The sequence below is a fragment of the Anopheles nili genome, chromosome 3 (genome assembly GCF_943737925.1).
Source record: "Anopheles nili chromosome 3, idAnoNiliSN_F5_01, whole genome shotgun sequence".
NCBI lineage: Eukaryota > Metazoa > Arthropoda > Insecta > Diptera > Culicidae > Anopheles > Anopheles nili.
The window spans coordinates 24,445,709-24,470,104 of NC_071292.1; the positions used below are offsets into that span (position 1 = coordinate 24,445,709).

A 24,396-nucleotide genomic window follows, 5' to 3' on the forward strand; every position below is an offset into this window, starting at 1 on the left:
TGACTACAAATTTTGCCATGGCCATTTTACATTTGCGGTGCGAGCGTGCTCGCTTTGATGTAGATATTTCCGTATTCGGGCCATCATTTCCTCTTACATCGAATTTTGCAACAGCAATGTTATAACATTTATCACAATATATAATATTTTACGAGTTGTCCTCCCAAAATCGACTCATGCAATCCAACCGCTGGATTGTAGCTGTATTTCCGAGTTCCGAAAAGTGCCAAACTACTTTTCGCGACCTACATCACCGCCTTCGATGCCACATACAGGACGAGGAGGTTATGAGGAGACGATGGATACGTCTATTGGATACGGAATACATTCACCATAAAAAGGCGGCTTCGTATTTCTACCACGATGAGGATGAAACTAACGATAGTTACGTAGATACTGGATGAGCGCAGTTACTGCGATATTCTTACGATGTAGCTTTCTCGATTGGATTTCGACGTGAGACGGGAATGAAACGTTTGCACGACGTTTTCGCTAATTAGAAAGCACTATCCGACGGGGATGAATGGTTAGCGGGAAAGCGTTAAAGTACGGTCATAATACGAAATACGAAACTCAAACTCGAAACGCAACAGCAATTGGCGAGCACATGAAGAGAATAGCTGATACGAGATGAAACGTTGCCTTATCATATAGATTATATCTAGTGTGTGTGTGTGTGTGTGTTGAGGAAATGTGTGAATAATGTCCGTATAGTATAGTGTATATATTCGAAAAACAGGACCGCCTGTCGCACCTGCCTTCGTTCATACCGTACGTTTGTCGTACTTCTCTGGTAGCGCAAGCTTTGCTTGCCCTTCATTTACATCGTTAGAAAAAATGAATGCGCTTTTCCGGTCCTGCGCTCAGGATCTTGTACTCCCTTAACTTGCTTCTCCATTGCGATGGCACGGGCATCGCCTTCCTACTCCTACTCCTTGCCAGTTGGGATATGAATACGAGCGATTTGTGTGTGATTTGTGCTCCCGTTTGAGAAGCGAGTTTCATCGCTTCATCGTGGTCAACGTGGTGCCCCGCTAAGACCAATCCCTTCGAATAACACCGTATGCAATCCCTGATGCATGCCACACGTGCTGTCCTGTTCCTTCTGCTGTGCAATTGCGACACGGTCATCGCGCGATGGCGATTATGATGTGCGGTGACTATGTACTTATTCGTCTCTGATAATAGTAATCACCGGACGAGCGGTTGACCAACTCCGATGAGCTAGTGCAACCCACACGATCCTTCCGGGGCTGCTGCGGAAGCTGGCGTCTGTGGCGTTGGTGTAGCGGCCGGAAATTCGACCCTCGGTTTTGTGTACACTAGCGATAGGAACAGTTTCAGCACGGCCATGAACACCCCGCGAACCGAGGGCGTCGAGGGAAGGGCGGCAAACAGCAGACCCCACCGGAGCCTACCGTAGTGCAGCAGCTGGCCCAGTTCGGACGCTGGCAATGGTGCGCCAATCGAAGGGAATGGTGGCAGCGAATCTTAAATGACCACCGCCGACGAGGAGTCGGCCGTTCGCTTTGCCATCAGCAGGTCGTTGTGCGACATCACGATGCCACCGATCAGCGATACCAGCGCCCGGTCCAGCCAGGTGACGGGGTTTGGGTACACGAGTCCACCCTCGTAAAACCCAAGGTGGCCACCGTTCGCCAGCTCGATGTAGAGCGACTGGTTGTTGGTGGCTGTTGGCGACAGTGGGAGTAAAAGGACATGAGCGAGAGGCAACCAAAAGGGAACAACGGTCAATCTGCGCGGCCGTCAACACTCACCAGCGAACTGTTTGACCGGCTCGAGCAGATTATCCGGCACGAGCGGGTCATCCCGGGCGTTTACGAACACCATCGGGCGCTTGATGTTGGCGAGATAGTTGAGCGACGAGCTCCAGCTGTACATGTCCTTCACGGTGGCGAACTGATGCACACGGCGCGTGTACGCCTCGTCCAGCTCGGGCAGCGTGGCCGCAGCCGCAATGTCGCGCTCGTTCAGCTGATACCGCAGCTTGATGTCGTCCGACAGCAGAATGTGCCGGTGCTTCATGATGATGCTCTTCACGTTTTCGGTCAGCACGTACAGGTAGAACCGGTGGAAGTTTTGCCACTTTAACAGCCACTGCGTTGCGCTGCCGTTGGTGGAAAGGATCGAGAGAACGAGTAACACGCATTAGAACATCCTGAATCCTGAAAAAGTCCTGCGGCAGTGCGGGAGGATGCTCGAGCTCTATACATACACCACAGCGTTGTAGCCCTGGCAGATCGAAACGCCACCGATGATGTTTGCCGGTCGTTTCGCCTCCCCGAGGTACTTTGAAATGAGGTTTCCACCGAGCGAAAAGCCAAGCGAGACGACATTCGTTGTGGGGTACTTTTTCACCAAACTATTTATCATCGCCGAGTAGTCGTCCGTGTGACCTGGAAGAACGGGAACGTGGGAAATTGGTTAGAGAGTTTGAGCGATGACACGAAGAGCGGGAATCCTTACCGTATGTAAATATTCGGCTCGAAGTCACCTGCACGCTGTCGAGGACACCGATGTGATTCAGCACTGCACACCGATACCCATGGCACTGGGCGTAGTGCACGAACGTTCGGATGTACACGGACTCGGATGAGTTGCCAATTCCCGGACAGATGGCGACGGTGATGTCGTCTGAGTGAGGAGAGGGGTGGAATGAAAAAAAAAACAGAACCATTATTATACGCTGCTCTTGGGACTCCCACGACGCATTAGTCCTGCGTGCTCGCACGTATGAGAACAGCACCATCGCAATGTCGCTTCGTCCGGTGACACGAAGGTGTGCAATTAAACATGCGCTTTTGACTGATTTTATTTCCACAGAGGGAGCCGACGTTGGACGACGTTTGCCTTTGGCTGAACTTACCCTCGACGGTTGTAATTAGCGGTTGGTACAGATCGTACGTCAGCGTGGACCCGTCCGTCAGCGACAGGTAGACCCGCTCGCCCAGAGGCCACGGACACTTGACGCGACCGACGATACTGTGTATTATTGTCTGGATGTGTCCGCTGAAGCCCCACAGCCGGGTTGGAATGTACCTGCGGGGAATGCGAAAGCAGACATTAATGGCACCGTGAGCATGGATACACGCTCCTGAATCATGCGAACGAGTTGATTAGAGACGCCTTACGATCGGGCCAGATCGATAAAGGGACGCCTCAGTGATACACATTTGTGATATGCAGACCTTTCAGGCACAGGCACCCGAACACGTGCCGCCCTTTTCACGGACAGAAAGGGAGAAAAACAGAGAGAGCGAGAGAGAGAAACCTTCACATTCAAGGACATTCACGGCACGAGCTTCCCCCATCGGTTTGTGGCCGGAAGGAGACGAGAGGCCGGACAGGCAAATCACAACACCTCCACGTTTTCCACGCCAGATCCTGATAAGGAACTTCATCCTGGACCGAGGGGTTTTGCAGGCAGAAGGTCAAAGGTTACACACGTTCGGTTCCAAGGATCCAAGAGGATAGGCGGCCGATTTGATGTATGGCAAACGGAAACACACCACATTTCGCGAGCAGCACGCGAGATGGAGTAGCGCAAGTAAACGTGAACAACGACCAGAAGAAGCAGCGAGTTGCGCGAATCACAAAATATCCTTTTTTGGTTCGTTCCGATAAATCACACCCACAACGTGAGCAAGTGGGTGTACACCGGGTTGTAGGGCCATCGGAGAGTAGGAACGGTCGCTTCGAGCTACGGAGGGTTTGGAAAAGGCATCCAATCCAATTCAGTGTGCAGCACCTGACACGTGCACACGTGCCCACTAGGTTGGTGTAAATGAGTTTCCAAGGTGGATCAAATCGATACCCTGTTTCCGGTTCCGGATACGCGCGGCAGAATAATCTCGCACGGTTGCATTGCTCTTCTCGACCGTGGTTGCGTGCATCCTGCTGCATCGTGGTGGTTGTGCATTCGGCCAAAAGGGCTGACCCATGAAGCATCGCAGTAAATCGTCTTATCACTTCGACGATCGACACCGGGTTTTTTTTTCGGATCGGAGCAGCTGCAAGGATCTGGTGACCCTTAAGAAGATTGTTGTGCCACAAAAAGCACTTCAAAGCAATCGATATCGCGCGTTTAGAAGCATTCGGTTAGGAAAGCACGGAACGCAAACCGTTGCCATTACGTTTGATTAAGCGCCATGCGCCATTAAAATCGGATCGCTATCTAAATGTTCGAACGTGAGCGGCGTTTTGCCGGTAAATTATTAATCCGTTCATCGCTACTTTCCAGCACCAGCCAACAAACATTAGCCCCACAATCTTTTAAAGCTTTCGGGCAAGATTTTGCTTCGGGTGGTGGACATAAAAAAACGGAAAATCATATAACCTCTCCCCTTTTACTGCGTAGTAGTTCGCTTTGATGGCCATTTTCGGGGAAACTTTGCCGGAAAAGTAAACCTCGGCGGGATCCTTTGGAAGCGCTTCGTAAAATACTCCACCCACCCCAGTAGCGGCCACGGGGTTGTAATGGCCTCCCCCCTTTGGGCAGTGGATTCGGTGTAAAGTTTTCCACAACACCCAGCAGCTGGGTAGCTCACAATCGATAGTACGGGTACAGGTTGTAATTTTTCCTCGGGTCGCACCGGCAAAAGGATAGCAATTTGGTGGCATACATTGGGCGAAGCCTGATTGTGTGCGTCGTTCGTGGAATGTACCACCCCTTTATCAGTAAGTTTTCGTTGCTGGCGCCAGCTCGATTCCGATGGCGTGATCTGCCCGGCAGCAACGCGGTTAAGGATGGTGGGGCTGAAAATTGTGGGCTCTTAACACGAAGCGTTTGAACACTGTGAGACATGGCGGCGATGATTAGTCGCCTAATGAAACACGCGCCGTGGAGCGATGTAGTGTCGGAAGGTTTTGATTAAAAGCGAGCTCAAATACGCTTCGCATTCAAATCAAAATCTCAAATATATAGACAACAGAAATTTATAACATTATGCCCATTTTTAAGGTTAACATACAGATCCCAACATCTCTTGTTGGTCTTCACGACGTAAGCATAACAGATGTTTGCGAAGAATAAGGGCCGATGAATTTTTCAATGGTAAACTTCCCAGCATCAACACACAAGCGGAAGGCAATAAACGTTTACGGCATGGAAAAAAAACCCAAACAATTCCGCAATGGGAATGGAATGAAACGATTCCACGCTCTGCGCACTGCGGTGATACTAAACGAGTGCTCAAAAGACTGGTATTATCTTTACGTAAGTATCCCATCTAGCGGACGGTTTTCTTCCACGCGCAGGGAATACAAAACATCTACGGTTCCGCATTTGCATTTCAACATCGACCGATTGGAGCAGAAACGGTAAACGATACCGCGGCAACATTTCTTTTATCCACCCATCCACCCTGCAAGCGTCCTGAATTTCCAACATCAAACGAGCTGGGATTCACTTAATTTTGCACGGGACACGTTCTTGCGATGAATAAAATGCGACAAAGTCACAAATAAACCCTTGCCCCAAGGATCAATCATGATTGAGGCATGGCTTTCCTGGCACGGTCAATGATCTTGGCAAACATTTTACACGAAAAATCCATAATAAATTGATCCGAATTTGTCCGGTGTTCGTGCCTCCCGGTCCAAGCCCGCTGACAGGGGATAAATTGCGTACGTCGGGCGAAATGATTTATCTTCGTCTCGCTTCTCGCCAAGTCAGCCCCCTAGGGGTCCATTCTGGCGCTTGTTGGTGACTTGATGGAGAAAGAAAGCACGAAGCGGGTCGCTTTTCGGTGTTCTCAAATCCAAAATCAATCCCGAGTTGACATTTTGGCAACGTGGGACGATGTGTGTCGTGTGCATAGCAAACAGACAGCGGAAAGATGAAAGATAAAACGGTTCGTGTATCCTTTCCGATCGAGCAATGATACAACAAAAAAAAAGGTTCAAACGTATGTTTGAAGAGATTTTCGAACAGCATGAATTTTAATTATTTATAACAAAAACCCTTATATTTGCGTTCATAAATACCAAACTTCAACAGCGAAAAGCACACCTTATACAGAGACACCCCAAATACAGCTATCCTGATGCGCTTTATTGTTAAAAAAAAATATCGTAACATCTAATTTAATTCGATTTTCCTCGATAATTAGTTCGCATCCCATTAATAACACGCTAATTGCCGATAATTTGGGACCGCTGCTTGTCATTTGTTCTGCGAGCAAAAGAAATTTTAATTACACATCGCCAAAGTGGCCACTCAGATTTACATATTTTTTGTTACGCCTACGCAAGCAGGATTTTCTGCAAAAGATGCAGAGAGAGAGAGAGAGTGAGAGAAAGAGACAAGGCAGGGTTTAAATTTGATCTTCCCAAATTCACTATCTCTGTGCAATGGTTCGCGACAACGTCTTCATACACACCGTCGCGTTTATGCGGTACCTTTTTTCGTTGTTTCATCCACCACTGCGCTTGTGGGCCCGAAATTTTAATTGTGTCCAAGATCATGTTACTTTTTTTGCACCGGGTTGTTGTCATGGCATCCGGTTTTCCAGCGCGACAAACGGTCGAAAAACGACCCGCTGTTTTTGCTGCTCGATCCTTTCGTGCGGATGTGTCGCAAAATCAAGGACAAGCTTTGGCATCATTATTCAGTGTCCTGCGGCGAGATAGCATTGCTTGTCTGCCTGTTGGAACTTCGACGACACAGACAGTCCGCCCGTGGAGCGATGGGAGCGGTCGGTGAATGATAAGGTGACGCTTTTGGCTACGAATAAGACGTTTATCTTGATCCACTCTCGCCTGCCATCGTCGAGCGGCAGGACACGACCGCAGTGTGTATTCAAGGCACCAGTATCTATTTTCTTTTCACTGTCAGCTTTCCATTTTCCATTTCTTCCACGAAGGCAACCCGTGAGAAACCTTGCGGTTGCCCGTCTGTCGCCAGCACTAAGCTAAGAAAATCTCCGCAGGACACGAGACGCTCGCTCGGGGGTTCGTCTTGCCACAGTTTTGGGCTACGCATAATTCGTAAATTGAAAAACACAAAATCACCACCACCGCCGTGCCATGGACGCCGTGCTTTGCAGCGACTTGCGGGGACTTTGGACTCCTGCAAGACAAATAAAAGCATGACTTAAAGCTGCCTTGGCTTGGGAAATGGATGGCCCTATTAAGCTGGCTCAAAAAATCATTAGCGGATGCTTCTATCCTTCGATAAGAGTAACCATCCGAGCTGCTCCGTCGGTAGCCGTTTAATTCTTTCTGCAGTGGGTTATTTTTCTACGGTTAACACACCATTTCCGCTTAGTATCGGAGCAGGGATTCTGAACGACTGGGGAGTAATGGTGGGTGGAATTGTTTGCGCCATTCTATGCCACCGTAATTGACTACCATTTGTCTAATCAGATCGGGCGCGCGCTCTCGTGTGCCATTGACGGTACGGGTGAAAGTTTTGCACAAATTTAATTAGTTAACTTTGGCGCCTACCATCATGATGAGTGTGGTGACGAGCCAAAAGGGCAACCGAAGCGCAATTATTATGCTAAACAGCCAAGTGCCCGGTGCGCTCGGTGACACATTGGTGTGCCGTCAGTGGAGATAATTGAGAGCGCTTCACAGGCGGCATCACAAAAAGCATCTTTTAACTGATCTCGCTTTCCATCAGCTGCGGGAGCTGGCCCCCACACAAAAATGGGGAATGGATATGGACATTATGAACATATGCCCAAACAATCCACCTGGGAGGATACAAAATGTAGCGCTCGGGATATTGGATTAAAATGCGGGAGCCCATTCAAAAGGGTTTTTATCCATCCATTATTATTACACGCCATATAAAAAATGCATCAAATTGCGGCACGCTTTCGCCCGTGGCGTGGATGCAGAAACCTTGGTGTTTTTACCTCGTGTCAATCAAATTAATATATCGCTTTTTGTACCGACATCCCCCTTTTATGTATTCATCAGGCAAATAGCGTTCTCGAGAACGTTTTTTTTCACTGATTGCATTTTTATTTAATTTTCACACAAGCATACCTATCAATTTTCGAAACGCGTCGAGATTGAACCATACCTTTCATCTTTTTTACCCGTGGGTGTGACATTTCGTTTCCTGGTAGTATATTTTTAGCAAAGCACCTTTGGAAGAAATCAGCACTCAAACGTATACTCCATGTTTGGCGGAAATCCCACACCACGAGGCGATGGAGCTGGTATGGCTGACTCTTAACTACTGCTGTCGATGATAATCGGGGGAGTTCAATCGAATCGTACCCGTGATTAACATTCACCAAACCATATCCGTTGGTACGCGGCAGGACACACTAACCACATATCACACCATCGATCAAGCGAACCAGCCGACAAGCCTCTGGTGTGTGGAAAACCTGTCAAGAAAGTCGAACCACCGTCGGCCACAGCAAATGTCGAAGCATCGGTCGGTCCCCTACGATGGTGAAGAATGGCCCGCCGTTTCGGTTGAACAATTGGACCGGGAGGTTTATCCGTACGGAATCGGGGAAAATCCCAGTCCAATTTTCCATCCACCCATACCCACGTACGAGTACGCACACCAATCCTTTCCTTTTCTTTCGGTTTCCATCCGACCTCGCTATATCCACCGAACGGATGTTCCACGAAAGGCCGGTCCATTTTCCCAGCAAGCGAATCCCACCACACACGCCCGTCAGATCGGGCTCACAATTTTCCGGCAAATGGGTTTCTGTGGCTGCTGGCGGGGATGGAAACCACCACCGTTTAGCCTCGGGCGAAAGCTTGTCAAAGCTAAAGCCACAACGAAACCCACACACAGCCCCAATCTAGTGCCCAATCCATTGACACGTTTGACACGCCGGTCTAACAAGAGGAGCACCGTGCGAAATTTTCCGGCACTGGCGCTTCACCGAGCGGACAGGAAATCAATGTTTGGCCGAAATTTCAATTTCCATACATATTAGTGTTGATTGCGTCGTCAGACGCGTCCCGCGTACCGGACCATGGGGGTTTCAGGACATAAACGCCGCCATCGTTGGTGTGGTTACGAGATTGCGCACCAGCCCATCCAATCCCACCGATAAGCCGTTGCCCTTCATGTTGTCATAAGCTGCTCGCAAAACTCATCGCAACCGAAAACGGGCATCGTTGTGGCATTAAATTTAACCACCAGTGGCAGACAGCACCAAATTGCTTCCATCACGGGGCTCACATTCTCATTTCCGCTCGCTGACCGCTTTGTGAAGGGACCACGCGAATTTCCTCCATTTCCCATCGTTATCCTTCGACGCTGGGGGCAACAGATGACGGAAAAGGTTGTGTTTTTTTCTTCTTCTCGTACTTCCACACAGCACACCCAATCCCGACTAAAGCGGGTTAACTTGTTGGACGCGCATCCACCCTTGGAAGCAACGATCCTTTATCACGCAAACGAATAAAACACACCATTCACGCACGCATTCGTTTGCGCTCAATTGTGGGTGAACCGCTTTGACGGGAAACGGTGACGGTACGGCGAGGGTAACGTAAATCGCAACAAACATCGACGAGAGCATCGGGATTCGGGCGAGGATTTGACGTCTAGCCAAATTTACGGCCATGCTTAGTGTGACACATCCCGTAACAGCATATTAGACCAACTGGGACGAGCAACCGGAACGACGGTGTGAGATCTCGTTTCGATCGACTGCTGCATGCCATCGGTTTGTGAATGGGAAGGTTCGCAACGAGATAGAACGCTGTTCCGTATATAGTTCATTACGGGCATCCGGTGCCACTGGATTATGTATGTGTCCTCCTCTCCGGTTTATGCTTCATTCCTCCGGGGCACAGCAAGCTATCGGATCAAGGATTAAGCAAAGCGCGCGGCAAAGCATCCAAAGTGCTCGGAATATTTCCTGCGAGAACTCACCGAATAACTGGCAGTCATAGGTCCGGGTTGGCAAACGTTCCACGACGGACGAACGTCTTACCTGATTAAAGGAATTTGCTCAAGAAGCAAGCACAGCAGGTGCCATTACGTGGTAGTAAAGTGAATGGTGTTTAATTAAATATAACCAGCCCGGTGTCCGAGGCAGACGGTACGATTCATAGTTCATCGCTTCAACGATAAGGCTAACTTTTGCGCAGTGATGTAAAAGCTAGACGTCGTACTGGCTGGTTTCCGAAATCCTCTACGAAGCCATTAAACGCAAGGTGGTGAGCAGAAAAATGGCTGTTGACGAAGCATTTCTAAATGACGTGCCGTAAGTTGCGTCGTAAATTGTTACCGAAGAATATGAAAACCCATGTTCACAACGATATTGTATAGATGCACTTAATGTAGCTATCTAAAGGCTGTGCTCTCATGAGGAAAGAAACATGTCGAATCAATGAAGACACTCAAAATGCGAAACGACGACAAAGCGCATTTCCCCGTAGACGGAAAACTCGACCAACAGAGGGGACTCATTAAGCGATTTTTTGCCGAGAAAATTTGGTGCGACAACCACTTGCACCATCGGGTTGATGACCCGCGAGTGTCGAAGTGAAAGAAACAAAAAAAAAACGCCTACATAAACTACATTGGCATGCTTTGCGTTACACAATACCCCGACTGGCGTCCGGCGAGAGCGGCGTAGATTGAGGAAGACAGGTGTAAAACGAACCGCTAACAACGGGACAAAAACAATCACGAAACGCGAAAGAAAATGGGAGGGAAAACTGAGCAAAAGAAAGCACACACACACACATCGACATTAGGGGAAGAAAAGGAGCAAACGAAGAAGGTTTTGCGAATGAAGATTTGCGAACTTAAAATACAATCAACTCGAGCACACACGCGAACACGGAGAGCGAAGAGAAAAAGTTAATTTCTTACAGTCGTCAACCTGCACACGGACCGGGTGATGGAAAAAGTGCAACTCGGATGCAATTGCGCTAATGCTCATCTCCCACATTTAGCCTTCTCCTACACCCAACACACGTCGTCTCTGGTGCATCGTGCGATGCACATAAGTGATTGAAGTGAATAAATGTGCACATGAAACGCGAGTTCACTTGCATCACCACCCACAATCGGCATGGTGCATTTACTTGCAATTTCTTACTCCACGGATGAATGAAATGGAGAAAGAAATGTTCTTTTTTTTTGCTTAAGGTAAAGATAAAGTTACATCATCTTGAAGAAAAAGGCGATACTAAATGCATTGATCATTGGTAAGCCACCGTATTTATTACCGTTAAACTACGCCAGGTCAAACTGATGTAACACACTTGGAAGGCTCATCAAGTAGTCCGAGGCTCCTTTGGCTAGGAAACTTTCACCTTCGTGTGTGTTTTTAAGCGGAAGGAAACTAATTATCACGCTTTGATGAGTCATGAATAATCAACAACCTTCTGCTTTTTTTTGTGCTCGTCAACACGTAAAAAAACAAGAAACACACTGCAGAACAACTAAACCATTATCACATTATCCTGCGATTTGTAGCACCACAGCGCCGTACTGTGTACTTTTCCCGGGAAACTTATTCGCTAGAGACAAATAAAAAAAACAAAAAACAAACAATTCCACTCGAATGCTCGAAATGACGAGCATCCGATTTCCATCCCACGAACCATCCTACGAAGGAAAGGAAACGGAGAAGATCGATTAAATAAGCGCAATCATCAATATCCGCCTGCACATCTCCCGTCGGCGCAACAGTTCCAGCGCAACCAGGGAAGTTGGTACCGTATGCCCGCTCGGGGGAACTGAAAGCACAAAGTTCGCAAATCGAAGTCCCTAATGACTAAGATACAGATACGTACGTAGGTGTACCGCTTCCGGTATCGATCCAATATCGTATCTTATCAAGCAGAGAGCGAATTTTCCTTAGCAAAGTTCGTTGTGCGATATAGCACCAGCTGGCACATGAAAAAATGAGTCTTGTTCAATAATTTCCGATTGTGTTTATCAATTCAAGCCACCCGGCGTCGAATGCGAAAAAAAAAACCATAAGACGTTTTTAATTCGCAATATCTATTGACTCTGATAAAAAAAGTTACAACATACGAATTTATATGTATATAACTGATATGTGTCCGCTGGTGCTTTGAGCGAAAATAAATGAACAATATTTACAAAAATGCGCATATGAATAACTTAATTCATAACTTTCGCCATTTCTACACCATCAACTGGGTCGTTTGGCGTCGCAATTCCAGACACACGATGCGTGATAAGGCGCCCCCAGAATTGCGCGCTCCATTTTTCTTTTTTTTTTGAGCGCCCTCTTCACCGCTAACCACAATCAAAATCCAGTTAAAGACGGCGAATACGCGAGCGAAGAAAAACACAAACGACCAAAGGATCCGGTTATGTCCAATTTGAGTTTGGCGTACGGGTTCGTTATCACGCCTGATACTGGCGCGCGGAGCGGAATGGCAATCAGAACTAAGCCCGAACCGGCCCGAAATCACGCCCGATAGCGTGCCTAACCGGATTTGGAAGTTTCCCACCGTGGTATGGAAGAGAGTTTGCGCCCTATTCGGTGTGCGAGTTTAATTGACGGACAAAATAGGGCTGGAACAAAACGAGCAGCCAGAATCGAAGCGTGACGCGTTGCTTGAGAGACACCATCATCCTTTGCTAAAAGAGACACATTAAGACACTCGAGAGCCGATTAGGACAGTTGATGGTGCTGATGATGATGATGATGATAAGCAAACCACCGATGCCTCTCAGGCTAAATGACCGATACCATTAAAGCGAACGACTTGTGCCGTATTCGATTGGAATTTAATGAAGCAGGAGAAAAGTTCGCTGCCAAGAATGCCGGTTGATCGGTTTTTGGTTGCGACGGAATTGAATTTACCCGACCCGACCCCGTTTGCCAAGCAATTAAATGTTGTTTGAATTTAATTTTCTCGTACACAAAGATTCCACAACAAACCAAGGAAAATGGCATTGTCTCAGCAGCGCGAATATGGTGAATTATTTTCCGCAAACACATGCACGGACACATAAAAATTGCGAAATGATTGCAAACTTGAATGATTGGAAGATCAACAAATGTCTTTCCATGCACTCAATGTAGATTCGAAATATATAAAACTGTTAAAGAAAAATATGGACAACATGAAAAGCATGTGCCAATATAAACAAGCTCATTTCAAAGAATTGTAATGTATTTGTTTATTTAGCTAAAAAACATTCACACAACAGCGGAAAGTTAAAGCAGTGCTACGCTTCGATGAGGGTATAACGATTTCCACGAAAAACCGTCATGTGAAATGGAAACTTTACTCTCCGCATCAATGTAGGTCACATCATATTTGTTGGTCATTAAATATACACCAGCATAATGTTGCCATCTCCTCGGTGCTTCCTCGGTGCTAGGTCAAACATACACGGCCCTATCACAGACAGCGTTTCGCTGCCATCTACCACGGCACGATGGCGCTCGAAATTTTCCACCGAACACATTTCCCCAAAACTCTGGCTTTCCCGGCCAGGAGCCCGCAAGGTGGAAAGCAACCGTGTTTGGATGAATTCCAAAAATAAGTAGAGACCATTATCGTGGGATCATGCACGCTGCTGCAGCACTCCCATTGCACTCCGCTGCATCTCGTATCCCGGGGGGCATATTCTCATGGCGCACATCTGCCATGTAGTTTGCCCTCACGGTCGGACACGTGCCACAACCGTCTGGCTTGTCTGCAGCATCCGTGCAACTGGAAGACGAATTGTTCCACGTAACTTTAAAAGCATAATTTCCGATCCCATTTGTGCAACCCCTCATGCGTTGCTTGTCCATTTGAAACGAGAACAAAGGCACTGGCATCGGGAATGGTACATTATCAACGGCTAACGGTGAGGGTTTAGAAATTAATGTATTACTTCGACAGCTTCCCCAACGATTCGATTTCATTTCGAAGCACGAAACAGCATGTAAAACTGCCATTCACTGACGGTATGGCAGCAATGGTGTGGCATATAAATAGATCGTAATTTTATTCAGAGCTTCACGGCTTTGGTACTCCAAAAAAACCGGCATAGATCGTGGCCATCGGCGGAAAAAGATTGCTCAAAAATATTACTTTCCGCTTCTCCGTCGTCGTAAGGACGCCCGATAGTCGGCAACAACCTACCCCAACCGTACTCGGGGGAAAGCGCTACTTCGAAATATCATTCGCATTGTTCGCCTCTCTCTCTCTCTCTCTCTTGCTTTCTCTCTCTCTCTCACAGACACACACTCTTCTCTTCAGTCTTGGTCGATTTATGCTCCCTGCAGCAGGGCTTTTCCATCGGTGGAAATCTTTTCAAAAACACAATGCAATCCTAGCCCCTTCAGCTGGTCAGCCGCGACCCAAATCGTGAGCCACACAAAGCATCGGAGGAAAACATGTAAATCGCCGGCACCGCTGGCTTCCGGTGTCTTCCCAGCCACCTCCGGTCATGTGGAAGCACGTCCGTGTGCTAGCACCTTTCTTCCTCGAAAGCATTGCACATCCAGCATGTATGCAATGATACCTATTTTCCCGACGGGCGCGGAAAACTTGCCCGTCGCGGTCGGTTCTCGAGTGCACTCAAATGGTGAAAACAAGATGCAACCAACTGTACTGTTGCTTCTGGCCCGCTGGCCGCCTTTCTTCTGCTTCTCTCGCATTCGACTCTCGTTCAGGGACACGTCCTGAGGGAATTTTCTTTCGTACGAATGTCTCGACTCACACGAGTGGTACCGTACGGTTACGACGAAGGAAAACCTGTTTGTTTGCACATTTTCACGGGCGTCTGGAACCACCATTTGCCATCGCGGTGCGACCTTCTGTCAAGGTTCCACCGACATCAACCGCGTAAGTGTTGCGTTTTATGACGAGCCACGCCCGGAAAACGAAATAAATACTTCATTATTTTGCGCAGCATCGGCCCACGAGCGAAAGCAGCTGGAATGGAGGCTAGCTCCGGAAGGGGACACAAAATTGGCCCTTCACTGGCACAGTGAGCTGGCGGAGCGAAAAGTGTCCCACTCGGTCAGGAAAAAGCGCTTTGAACAAATCCGATCAGTGACACGTGGTTTGCAGTAGACGCTCTGCGTCGTATTTCCCCTTGCTTCTGGGAACATTTCACATGACATTGCAATTTGATACGCTCGACGCAATTAGAGTAAATTGAAAATGATTCAGCTCCCGAGGCTTTTCACGTGCCCTCTAATCGAATCGGCCTCAACGGTTTGACCGGAAAGTTAGTGGTGTGTGTTTGTGTGGAATAATACACCGACGACAAAGCCACAAACGAAACCGAAATAGCGTTTAATTCAACACAAGCGAAATATAACGAGCTCGGTAGATGGAAACATTTGATTATAAAAGCATTATGAACAAGAGAGAATGGCAAGGTATTATGAGTTGTACACGCTATGATTCTACAATTGTTCTATAAATGGAGCAAATTTCTGATAAATAATCAAAATTACCGTATGGTCAATCAATCGAAGCGTTGAACTTAATGTCGAAAATAAACCCATCGCTAACTACGCAAGATAATTGGGGAGTCAATTAAAATCTGCACCATAAAAGATTTAGACAATCTTGACAAAGCGCCAAAGTGTCGTTCCAACGTTACTCTGCCTTTCACAAAAACGAACTATATCTTTTTTCCAGCACACATACACTTTTTGCACTGTGGCGAACAGAAGAGAAAATCTCAATTCTCATTAGAAGGCAGCGGTAGAGAGATTGGCCCCGGAAAAGTTGGGAAATAAAAGCGTTGAACTTTAACCGTACGCGGCTTCTTCGGCGAACGGAAAGCAGCAACAAAACGGGGAAAATTTTCCCATTTCTCTCGCCCTCTCGTTCTGGGTCGAGCAAGTGACTGACTCCCGGCTCGCAAGTAATTAAACGCATAAAAGGCCGGACCGGAAGATGGAGTGCCCATCGCGGCCACCCGATGGCTAGGCGTTTATCGGGCAGCAGCAGCAGATTAAGCGATAACGGGAGGAAATTATCTTAAGAATTTTCTCAACTGCCCCGCCCCACGAATCGAGCGTGCAAATTGATGGAGGGAGGTCGAAGATGAGTTTTGAACGAAAGTTCAAGGGCAAGATGATAAAAATTAATTTCATAAGGAGCAACCGAAGAAAAACGGGCACACAAAAAAAATACGGCAAGCATCATTAAGACATGCGAACGAGGGAGCATCTTGATGACATCGGTCATTTGCAGCCAATCAACCGAATCTCGTTCCCCCGGTGTCGGTTGACGTTCGTCGAAGGACGGAGAAAATGGGATTTTTCGTCGTAAAAATGAGGAGAAAAAAAAACGCACACTGCTTGACGGGTCCTTATCGACGGGTAAGCAGCGCCGGAGAGACTTCATCGGAAAGTTGGAAACGGAGAACATAAACGAATTTCGTTTATTTTTGTGCCAACTTGAAAATATTCAAACCAGTTTGTTTGATTTTTCAAAAGTTCCCACGGTCATATTACGCTGTACATTTATTTGCCTGTTCAAATATTTGTGTCCCATGGACTATTGAGAAATAAGGTAACATTTTTATCCATTTTTTTGTGCCGATATAATGCCACCATCGAGCGAACTCACTTGAATGGAAATGTATCTCGCCCAAAAAAAAAAACAAAACATTCGATTGGGAAGTTTCGCTCGGTTTTCTCCACTTCCAAGGAAAGTGAAACATTTTCCATTGTGCCCTATTGTCAACAGGTTCGATCAATCGTGCGATGCTATTGAGGGAACGCCAATGAATGCACCCCGTACAACATAAATTGGCCATTTGTTCCAGCAGGTCCCTCCGCAATCCTCCTACTATTTTCCCTTTTTCTCAACTTTTCATCCACCTCCTGCTGAACCTCCCCCGCTCGTCGTGCATCTTGGTGCCTATTATCTCTCAATTTATTGAACACTTGACTCTGTTCGCCGGGCACATTTATTGCTGCATCAGCGCCATTCGTTTCGCTTTCTACCCACACTCGGGTGGGACGACACCGTTTGCAGACCGCCCGAAAGCCTGGTGGCTTGAACCCGGACGCAGCCCATCGCAAAAATAGCCACCCCCACACGCCAGGGCGGACAATGGAGCCGGACGAGTTTTCGCGATAATACCCGGCAATGTTTTCCATCTTAGGGTTGAATTTTTTTTTCTTGTTATCTCCTCTCACAACTCATCGTCGCGCGTCCACGGGGCACGAGGGCCACTTTAACAAAATGATTTCTCCCACACGCGAACAATTGGGGAAGAAACGAGAAACAACAAAAAAATATACATCCTTATGAATGTACGGTGCCTGGAACACGCGGGGATATTGAATAAGCTGCAAAAGATTGAATTTTCACCGCCCATCGCGCCAGGGAAAAGGTTGCCAATTTCCCTTCGAAGGTTTTACAAATTTCCTACCGTATCTTCTTTTTTTTCGCTTTTCTTTTTCGAGACCCCCAAAATTTATGTGAATTAAAGATTTATGAGTGGGGATTTACCGTTCGCTAACGAACCGGCCCGGCGTGATCGAACGAGATGTTTCTGTTTTTTTTTATGTTAAACTTATTACACCACACCCATAGCGACGGAAAGGAAAAGTTCATAATTGAAAACTTTATAAACAGATCGTTTGAGATTTATGCGCGTTCGTAAGACATTTTCGAGATAAAAAAAAACAATTTTTGCCTTTCCAAAAATAAAACAACTGCTTCATAACTGAGCCCATTTGGTGCAGCAACCGGGTGAGATTTTGAGCATTATATACCCGTTTTGCGAAGGGTACTTCGTCAAAACATCCCACACTCCACATGCTTGCCATCTGCAGTAGCAGCATTCAGTTGCACCATGCAGTCTAGGAGCATTCTACGTCTCCACCTTCATAAACAATCTGTTAACATCGCACCTCGTGCTTACACAGCAAGGCAGCGCAGTTCATTACTTGATTGAAATACAAAACCTCTCCGCCGGTGTTGTGCCACATGATGAACACGTGAAAAGCGGGAGCAGGATTTGATGTCGCTTAACAGGCGGCGGCCGTTTTCATTCTCGTATTCTTGCCGATTGCTAGCTACATACGCCCTGTCGAAACGACATCCACAACGCCTGTGAGCTTCGTTAAGACCGATGACGAGACCTGTGTTGGCCAGACTAAACATGGCTGGTCTGCTAAACTGCGGAACTGCTCACAGCGCTCACACTGACGAGTTGTCGTAGGATGGAGGCGTTTGAAGGCGAATTTGAAATAATCCCGCTGTGACGAGCATCGGTCGGTGCTGAAGCGCTTAATTAGATTGATGTAAGCTTTACAATACCGTACAACCTTCACCACTGGGGTGAACCTGCCTGTATGCGAGTGATGCTGGATTCTTTTAATGAGTTTACCCTACTGCTACTCGACTTGACATGGTAAGTATTCCACCGGTGTTGCTTCATTGACGGATAAATCAGCTTATCTAAGTAATACCGGTCCGGAATGTCGGAAGGATGCCCGAATGGCCCCACTGATAAGCGAAACCAGCACAGTAAAAAGTCAGCCCGATCGAATGCATTGAGTTTTTGGAATAAAAGTTCAACGACTATCCGAGGATGGGATAAAACACGCCGAAGAGGAGAGGGCTGCAGCAACTGCAGACATGACATCTTGTTTTTCGCTCAGTTTGGATGCTGCACCTGCACTTTTCGATTATGTTTGCTTCTGATTACTTGCGCAGAACAACCTGGTTCTCAAGCCGAAGCGGATTAAATTGTTTTCGTCGAAAATCGGCAGCAAATCGAATCTGTCAACAGCACTGCTGCTGGGCAAAAGTTCGAACATCTAGAAACAAACTAACGCCCAACGAGTTAAGCGGCATCGAAAAAACTTGACTAGTCAATATCGAACGAGAGTTCCAATTTAATCGTAAAACACTTGCACTAAGAAGTGAAGCTGCACTACACTTCAATGAAAAGTAGTCCTGCACAAAAGGAGCAGAAACCAATTATAGTTTAGTTCTAATGAAAAGCCGTATCGTCCGAGATCTAGCGGCCATTTTCCGATAAATATCCTTTCAACTTTTCGGTTCGGAACATCCTGCTGATGTTGTTTTATAACACAAGAGTAGATTCAAAACAATTCCGTTCCTTTTACAAGAGCAAAAGGATAAGAGGATGAGAATATTTCACACAATCGCACAAGGCATTTTGGATAGGAACAAATACATAAAAAATTCCTGAACTGAGCCTAAATTCATGTTGCATGTGGTCGCATGTGCTGCATTTAGTATTTTTGGTGATATTAGACCACACTTACAGAGCATTAGATATACTCTAGGCTGTTTTGCACATGCTTTCAACCACACTAACAAGGAAACATGCTGTTTTACACACAAGAGTAGTTGAAAAACGCCCAGTCTCTCACGAAACGCATTTTCCTTTCACGGAAAACCCCCACGATAGCGAAAGTAAAAGTTTTTAAGCACCGCTCGCAGAGCAAATAAAAAGAAGCATGCATTTGTGCCAGGACAGCGAAGGAATCTGCCTAAACTATCCGCCCACCCCAGACTAAGGGACCAAGTGGTTTTGCTTAGCCCGATAAATTATCCACGACCGCTCTCGGTACGATATGCGAGCGTTAATTATCATTAACGCGGGTGCTCGTGAATGATGATTATTATTTCCTAGGTTGCTTTCACTCGCTCTGCTCTCCTCAGCGATCAGTCCCCGATCCGTCGCCATTACGCAGGAGCATTTAGCATGAGCCCTCTGAAGTTCCAACCGTTCGAACCCTAGCTCAATGTGTTGGACCTTTCATTACTTTGGCCACACAGTTCAGGTGTTTGTTTAGGAGTGTGTTCTTTTTTATTATCGTCCGTGTGACACCCCAACTCCACAACACCCTTGGCGAAAACAACAAGAACGTTCGTTGATAAGGGCGGTGCAAAACGAACATCGAAGCACCGAAGCAACATCACGGAACACTCTGGAAGGTGGATGGCGTTTGAGCCCTCGACACACCAGACCACACCCGGCATCGCCTTCGTCTAAAAATACGCCAACGTTAGCGATTCAGAGAGACGCAACAGCATACGCTTGTCGTTCGTCGGTTGGTTTATTTCGTGGAAATGGTTTACTGTTGCCGAAGGTGAAAAATGAAGCTTACCCCACATGGGAATGCTTGGCGCCGTGTACGCACTGGGAGCCGGTAGAACCATTTGCCAACAGGCGATTGTCGGCGTTTTTTTGCGTGCTGTTGAACATCAGCCAGTCATACCGTTCAACAGACAACGACAGAATAAGACGCACGAGAAGTAGCTTCATCAAGCGTGAGAAGAAAAAAAATGAAAAAGTAAAGCCAAACGCTGACTCACATTTATCACGGAAAAGGCGCAGTACGGGGAGGGAAACGTAGATAAGAACACAAAAAGCTACCCATATTGAATGATGTCATCGAAGTGTTCAACAACTCACATCTACAATGTGACATGGAAGTTGATTTGACTCTCCAATGCATCCGGAAATATTAAAAAAAAAAGCATATCACAGTCGAAATATCTCGATCATGTGTGATGGTTACTTTTGATTTATAACAGAAATGCTAGCATTTTTTTTTTCGAGCCTCTACAGCTCCACCACGCTGATGATGGCGAATAGAAAGAAGAAAAACAATCTATAATAAATATAGAACGGTGTGTTATTGTGATAACGCCCTGGCGACACCCACGACAATATCGATCCTGTGCGAAATCGAATCGGATCGCGTCCAATTGATTCCATCGGCAGCGCAGCACCGTTCGCTGGATAAACAGACCAAGGAGTAAACACCCATGCATAAAACATACGCTTATGGCGTGTGTGTGTGCATAATAGAGCAAAAAATTCTCATTCAGAAATCCGTGTCGAAAGCACTCGTGATTGAGATGTCGAGCGGTGGCGTTGACAGTATTTAATAATAGAGCGATCTCGGCAGTTGCGACGTTCCTTTCAGCGATTGCGTTCAAGTAATAAGTGAAATTGTGAAAATCGGTAAACCCACAACATTGAGCAACGAGCACAAAGATTTTGAACTCATAAAAGAAACAGTAAAACCTTTAGCATTCTCAAAAATTCTGATAAAAGTTGAAATGCACCACGCTTTGAGCAAAGATTGTAGCAACATTAATCGCCTCCAACGCAAACAAATGGTCCAATTCGATCATCATAGCTAAGTTTTCACTTCATTTCATCACTCACGAAGCCGGGTAATGTTTTCCCAGCACATTTCATCAGATTTATGGTTGGGAAGTGGGGGAAACAAAATGAAATTACTCAGAACCCTTTGAAGGTTTTGCTTTTATTTTTGCTCCCTTCCACGCCCATTTTCTGTTCCCAATTCCTCTGGGCGAATCATTTGCAAGCAAGCAAAAACTTTCCTCGTAAACCGCTGGGTATGCACGGCACTCTGCTAGACCACATGACCGCTAGAGTGCAACGGAATGGCCCACTCTAAGAAGAACATTCTTCGACTTGGACGAGAAATAAACAACACTACAAAGTCTGACCCGGAGCGGGCGTAACTTTCCCAGCGGTTGAGCCAACATATTTTGATTTAATATCAAAGGAGATGCTAAATTCATGCACATTGGTAGTGAGGAGCATCCCAGTGGTAGTTAAATTACGGTAAAGTTTTAATGAGATAATGCATATGAATGGAAATTGTTTCCATGCCATCAAATATTCACGTGGTGGACTTCATGCATGATAGGTAAAAATAAAAAAAAAGGAATACTAAACATGTCGAAAATTCCATACCACAATACATTCATTCGAAAGAATATGTACAGCTAAGAAATATTTGCAAAATACCACTACTTCCATTTCAATCCTCCATTGCGGGATATAAATTAGCACAAGAGGGAATGTAAAATTGAGAGAAAAAAAAACTCCTGCTCAATAACCATCCTCCATTAAGACGCTGCAGCGCTTTCAACCACTGCACTCTAAAGCAACAAAACGCACAACAGGGGAATAGCGCAAAGTGCCCTGCCAAAACAAATCCCTCGGCGTAATTAATATTCATCGAAGGCGAATATTTGATCGCCCAAGTTGCGCGAATTCCAGCTGCGCCGAGCCGACCACAAAACTGAAAACGAAACCAAACAAACCGCGCCGTTCAGACGCAGTGACCGTGGTTCCGTCTCTCATTCCGGCTCCGCAACACCGGCAACAGCAACAGCCGGCCAGCTGATTCCGAGGGGAGTCACAATCACAGGGGACCGGTTTCCATGCGGCTGAAAGCGTTTTGGTTGCTAAGTCAAGCCGAACGAGTTGCTCACCCGTTTTCGGACACGCCCGGAAGCCCAACGGATGATATCATTCATCGCGTCGAGCCTCGCACTTTGGTGGACTTTAGCCCAAACCGCGTGAGCTTGACTAATCCCTCTAGTGGTCGCGATAACCGTGGAAGATTTTACACCAAACTGCTCCCTCCGTTATCAGTTGCGACACATTTCGCAGACGCGTGTGCCACAGGAAATGAATTTAGGCCGATTAATTACTTCCAGAACGCTCTGTGGGAGCCCCCATCTATCCTCGTAGTAGCACGCGTGCAACGCGAGTGCATCATGCAATGCTTCAGCATATGCGAAGAAGCCGCGATTGATTCAATGCCTCACAACCATGAATGGTGGCGACCTAGAAAGATGCAATAAAAAAAAACACATACACAACCGAATGCCGGCAACCGTTCATACAACCGGTTCTGGTTTCGTGCCATGCGTGGAAACGAAACTCCAGCCGCGGAAGGTACCGCCGTGCGGTATAAACAGCAAGGGCGCCTGCCGTCTACAAGAAGCTTCCATGCCGTCAAGGGCTTGGACTATTTTTGGGATGTAAACAAAATTGAAGAAAAAAAATCAATCCAATATGGAACGCGAAAAAGCGCCTTACACAATGGCTGATAAGGGGGTAGGCGATGGTTCTGGATGCTTCGAGCGAAATAGAAAAACGGTGTTCTTCCCAAATCTCTAATCTAATTTGAAATGTTTTCAAATTTTGAAAGAAGTAACTCTCGAAAGATAGGGCGGTAAAGAAGATTGGCACGTATAGAGCCAAAAAGTGTATTAAAATACAAAATACTGATCGAAAAATTTACCGAAGCAGCTAACGCATGTTGTTTAATTGAAGTATGAAACAATGAACATATTTCTAACGCATAACTGAAAATAAATAGCTAAATATATGATTGATGTAAGTATTGATAACGAAAAATGATGCAAAATAAATAAAAGCCATAAATATAACCTGCATTCAAAAAAGTAGTTCCAGTAGTAAAGAGCGTTCCTAGTAGTATTATGCAATAATACTAATTGTTTATCTATTATCCATATGCTTCAAATCCAACAATATACTACAGAACCACCGCTGGAGTCACCACCCACGGATGGTGTTCATTGATAAGCGTTGCTCGCATGTTACTCATTATGTTAATTGACTGCATAACTCGTCCCGTTGTGTCCCATCGTGGACCGCATGATAATTTCTTCCACTCCCAATCATGGAGCGCGAGTTCCTGCGTCGTAGAGCGTCGAAATTGGTAGGAAAGACAACAACGCCATTCGATTGGTTCCTGCTTCTTTTTCCTTTCTCTATATGCTGCGTTTTGGAAACTTTCTCTACGCGGCACGATGAACCCCACCGAAAGAAGCAATTCGAGCGGGAAGCGTTGTCCAAAACCGCAGTTTCCTCGTGCTCCACGCGAGGGCTCACACACCGAAAATCCGCCCCGGCTATATCAGCCGGATGTCAGACAGAATATACATTTCGATTGTCTCCACGGCAACCCGTGGTTCGATCGCACAGCGATGGTTGCTTTGATTTTAGACGCTCCAGCGCAACGGGTTGGAACTTTTCTTTCCCATTTGCCACCATTCCTTTTTCAACAGCGAACCCCGGCCTCTTAGTCCCTGACCATCGCGAACATCGGTAACGGTTCCATATGAACGAATTATTTTTTCAGCATCATCTAGACGCTTCCATTGATGAGGGAAAGCGTGGCACCGCGCGCGTTCGCGTAAAAATAAACGAATGGCGTACGGGGGAAGTAGTGCAAATGCAAAACCAAAACAAATAGGCGTGAAAAACGGATCCGCGCACGTACCGCAATGTGCGTTTCATGGCGGCAGAAAACAACATATATGGGTGCAGCTTAGGCTGCGGAAGGAAAAACTTACGGTTCTCGTAGCATCGGGGCAATCTTGTTGAAGCACTCCATGAACTGGCCATCTTTGCAGACGATACTGGGGAGCTGTGGTGTGCTGTTGACGTTCAGTATCCGGAACAGGATACACAGGATGACGGCGATAAACGCCAGGAATGCGGGCGACATGTTGCTAGCCGAAACGGCAATTAAGGCAGGACCTTCAATTTTCACGCGCGATTTAACTCGCTTGGGCGCGACTCACAATTATTTACTTCCGTTCTGTACGCACGCCGCACGCACGCAACCACACGATTAT

At 46.7% G+C, this 24,396-nt stretch overlaps 1 protein-coding gene across 1 annotated transcript; it reads right to left on the minus strand.

Moving 5' to 3' along the window:
- Nucleotides 1-1,491: 1,491 nt before the first annotated feature.
- Nucleotides 1,492-24,266, minus strand: LOC128725520 (abhydrolase domain-containing protein 2). Its single transcript, XM_053819272.1, has 6 exons — nt 24,112-24,266; nt 2,888-3,060; nt 2,488-2,655; nt 2,237-2,417; nt 1,779-2,128; nt 1,492-1,691 (listed from the first exon to the last, which is right to left on the minus strand). The coding sequence occupies exons 1-6, from the start codon at nt 24,264-24,266 to the stop codon at nt 1,492-1,494; spliced, it is 1,227 nt and encodes a 408-aa protein (XP_053675247.1).
- Between the last annotated feature and the right edge of the window lie 130 nt (nt 24,267-24,396).

Bases quoted from the DNA above. Each gene is read 5' to 3' on its own strand.
- LOC128725520 (XM_053819272.1), bottom strand. From the start codon at position 24,266: ATGTCGCCCGCATTCCTGGCGTTTATCGCCGTCATCCTGTGTATCCTG. The intron at 3,061-24,111 runs GTAAGTTTTTCC...CATTCCCCGCAG, and splicing joins GCCCCGATGCTACGAGAACC to GTACATTCCAACCCGGCTGT. The intron at 2,656-2,887 runs GTAAGTTCAGCC...CTCCTCACTCAG, and splicing joins GCTAATTACAACCGTCGAGG to ACGACATCACCGTCGCCATC.